This window comes from Octopus bimaculoides, chromosome 3, assembly GCF_001194135.2.
Source record: "Octopus bimaculoides isolate UCB-OBI-ISO-001 chromosome 3, ASM119413v2, whole genome shotgun sequence".
Taxonomy (NCBI): domain Eukaryota; kingdom Metazoa; phylum Mollusca; class Cephalopoda; order Octopoda; family Octopodidae; genus Octopus; species Octopus bimaculoides.
In genome coordinates this window covers 94,644,347-94,647,151 of record NC_068983.1, presented here as the reverse complement: position 1 = coordinate 94,647,151, position 2,805 = coordinate 94,644,347, and the positions used below count along the sequence as shown (strand labels likewise).

The following is a 2,805-nucleotide window of genomic DNA, read 5'->3' as shown; positions in this document are numbered from 1 at the left end:
TGTATGTATACATATACATATATATATATATATATATATATATATGTATATATATATATATATATATATATATACATACACACACACATACATATATATATTATGTATGTATACATATATGTATATATCATCAATTTACAAGCTTAAATCAATGTTTATGATATTTCAATCAAATCTCTAAATAGCATTTTAAATTATAATAAAAGTGTATTTTTGTTATTCATTTTTATTATTTTACATTTATTCAAGTTAGAAAAGGGTACGGTTTTAAGTGACACTATTATGGAAGTGAAGAACACTGAATATTGAGGTGATGGAAATTTTAGAATGAAGAGTGATAAAGTTATTTTGAAATGTAAGTCATACTTTTAAACAAAATGATCATATCGCTCTGTGAGCAGAAAACATAAGATCAGTCTGGTTAGTTTTTACTCTTCATAGTGCGTCGTTAGAGAAAGAAAGACGACCCCCATCTTCTCATCTTCTACAGTGTAACCACTTTGGTTACTTTTCACAGAATTCAAAAGGTATAGCTTACATTTCAAACTATTAAAAACTGTTATATAGTACACAATGAATTTATTGATCAAGTCCTATCTTCGTAAAGCTGACCAGAATACAGAGGAATTATTAATGTCTGCAAATTTTCAAAATGCATATTGAAAAATTAAGTGTACAAAAGGAATAGAGGATTAACCTTGAGCCAGTCATACATTGTCTGTTTTCTCTGGTATTAATAGAAAATATAGAAGCAAACGATTTTGCTTCTACAGCTGAACACAGCTGTAGAATAAAATACAACAAATACTACTGATTAAATAATATTTATAATTTATAATGTTGTCCATGGATTACAAAATGTTGAATTGATTTGAATTAATAGTTAATTAGAAATAAAAATGGTTTTATCAGATTTAAGTCTTTGTATGATAGAGGCTTACTTCAAGTGTTTGTACAATGTTTAAAGGATAATAGCAGGAAATTATTGTATTCATGACCAAAAGATTAAAATAATCAATAATCCATGTCCAAAATATTTCTAACTTAGTTTTAATTTGAATTTGGATGTTAGAAACAGAAAAGAACTGTTTAAGTTGTCCAGAATTAGCACAGCACCAACTGTACATCATAAAAGCCATATATATAAATAACACAGATTGCATTTAAATGGTGTGTATATATATATATATATATATATATATATATATATATATGTGTGTGTGTGTGTGTGTGTGTGTGTGTGTGTGTATGTGTGTGTATGTGTGTGTGTGTGTGTGATTTTCTGGTAAGATGATAACAAGAGCTGTAATAATAATACTAATTATAAATATTTTGAAAGTTTTTCTGGTTGTTTTTAGGTTAGCAATAAAGAATTTTAGTTGATCCTTTAGTCAAGAGGAAAAAAATTATTCATAGTGGATATTTAAAAAAGGAAATGTTGCAGAATTAATATTGTCCAAACTGTAAACCTGTTGTTTATATTTTAGTAAAAGCTTTTTAAAGAGATAAAACCCATTATAATTGAATAATTAGAGTTTTCTGGGTCAAAGGAAGTACTCCTTGAGTTAAGAGCTGTGTAATTAAGTTGTTTGAATGGAAACAAAAATCATTGAAGTATTGGTTATTGTTGATGTTTAGTCATTAATGAATGTAACAGACACCCCCACTCTCTTTTTCTCATTGTTTGGTTTCCATTTCAAACACTGAACAACTGTAGAAAGCCTTCTTTCTCCCTCTCTTGCTTTCTCTCTCTTTCTCATTTACTCTCTCTTTCTCTCACTCTTTCTCTCTCTCCTCTTTCCTTGTACTCTCTCTCTCTCTGATTTTATATAAAGTTTAATCATTAACTTTTTAGTGAATCTGATTCATTTGGGGTTTTCACTAGATATTGACTTTCGTCTATGTTTCCTTCGCTTTTTGTGTGGTTTTGAGTTGTCACATGTATGAAGGATATTTTCGAATGATTTCATTAAATGATCGTAACGTAAACTCCGATTGCTTGTGACATTCACCAGTTTTGTACTGTTCAAATAATACCACCTTGACCGAACATTATGCAGCTGACGATGTAATCTCTTCAGGCCTTTCGCAATTTTTTCAATTTTCTGACAAAACCTTAGTTTCTTCTTCTTCCTTTTACACTGAAAGATGTAAAAAAAAAAAAAAAGTATTATTTTGTTAATGACTTGCTAATGGAGATGGGCATTTTACTATGATACATTCATCAAGAAACTAATCAAGTGACTACAATTTAATTGGTCTTTATAAAATATTATTAGAATTACAAGATTAATTCAAAATGTCAAACTAAGTGAGGGCATAAATTCAGGGGTGTATATTCCGGGTGTGCTAGGTATGCGCTACACACCCATCAAAAATGGTAAATTCCTTATAAATATTGACCTTACTCATTAATTTAATCACAAACCTTAATAGAAATCTTTTGTTATACCCCTGCTTGAAATTTGGAAGCTTTAGGTGTGGCAGCACATCCAATACAACAACCACCATACACCACTGTGTAGAGTCAGTATTTAACTTATGCATGACATTATATCTGAGGTTAAAAGTAGTTCTTTCTTCTATTCTTGTACTTGTTCCAGTCATTTGACTGCAGGTTTTTTTAGTCAATGAAATCTTCGTAAGTCCAGTACTTTTTCTATCAGTCACTTTTGCTGAACTGCTAAGTTATGGGGGCGTAAACACACCAATATCAGTTGTCAAGTGATGGTGGGACAAACACAGATAGAAAGACACGCATACACGTAAATATATATATATATATATATATATATGTATATATAT

At 29.4% G+C, this 2,805-nt stretch overlaps 1 protein-coding gene across 2 annotated transcripts in view; it reads right to left on the bottom strand.

Annotated features, from left to right (window-relative positions):
* Positions 1–210: 210 nt before the first annotated feature.
* Positions 211–2,805, bottom strand: part of LOC106875386 (uncharacterized) — a 112,962-nt gene continuing 110,367 nt past the window's right edge. For both annotated transcript variants that reach the window (XM_052966335.1, XM_014923496.2), the window contains exon 7: positions 211–2,141. In XM_052966335.1, coding sequence (XP_052822295.1) covers positions 1,866–2,141 — 276 coding nt within the window. In that variant the 3' untranslated portion in view covers positions 211–1,865. The remainder of the gene's footprint in view (positions 2,142–2,805) is intronic.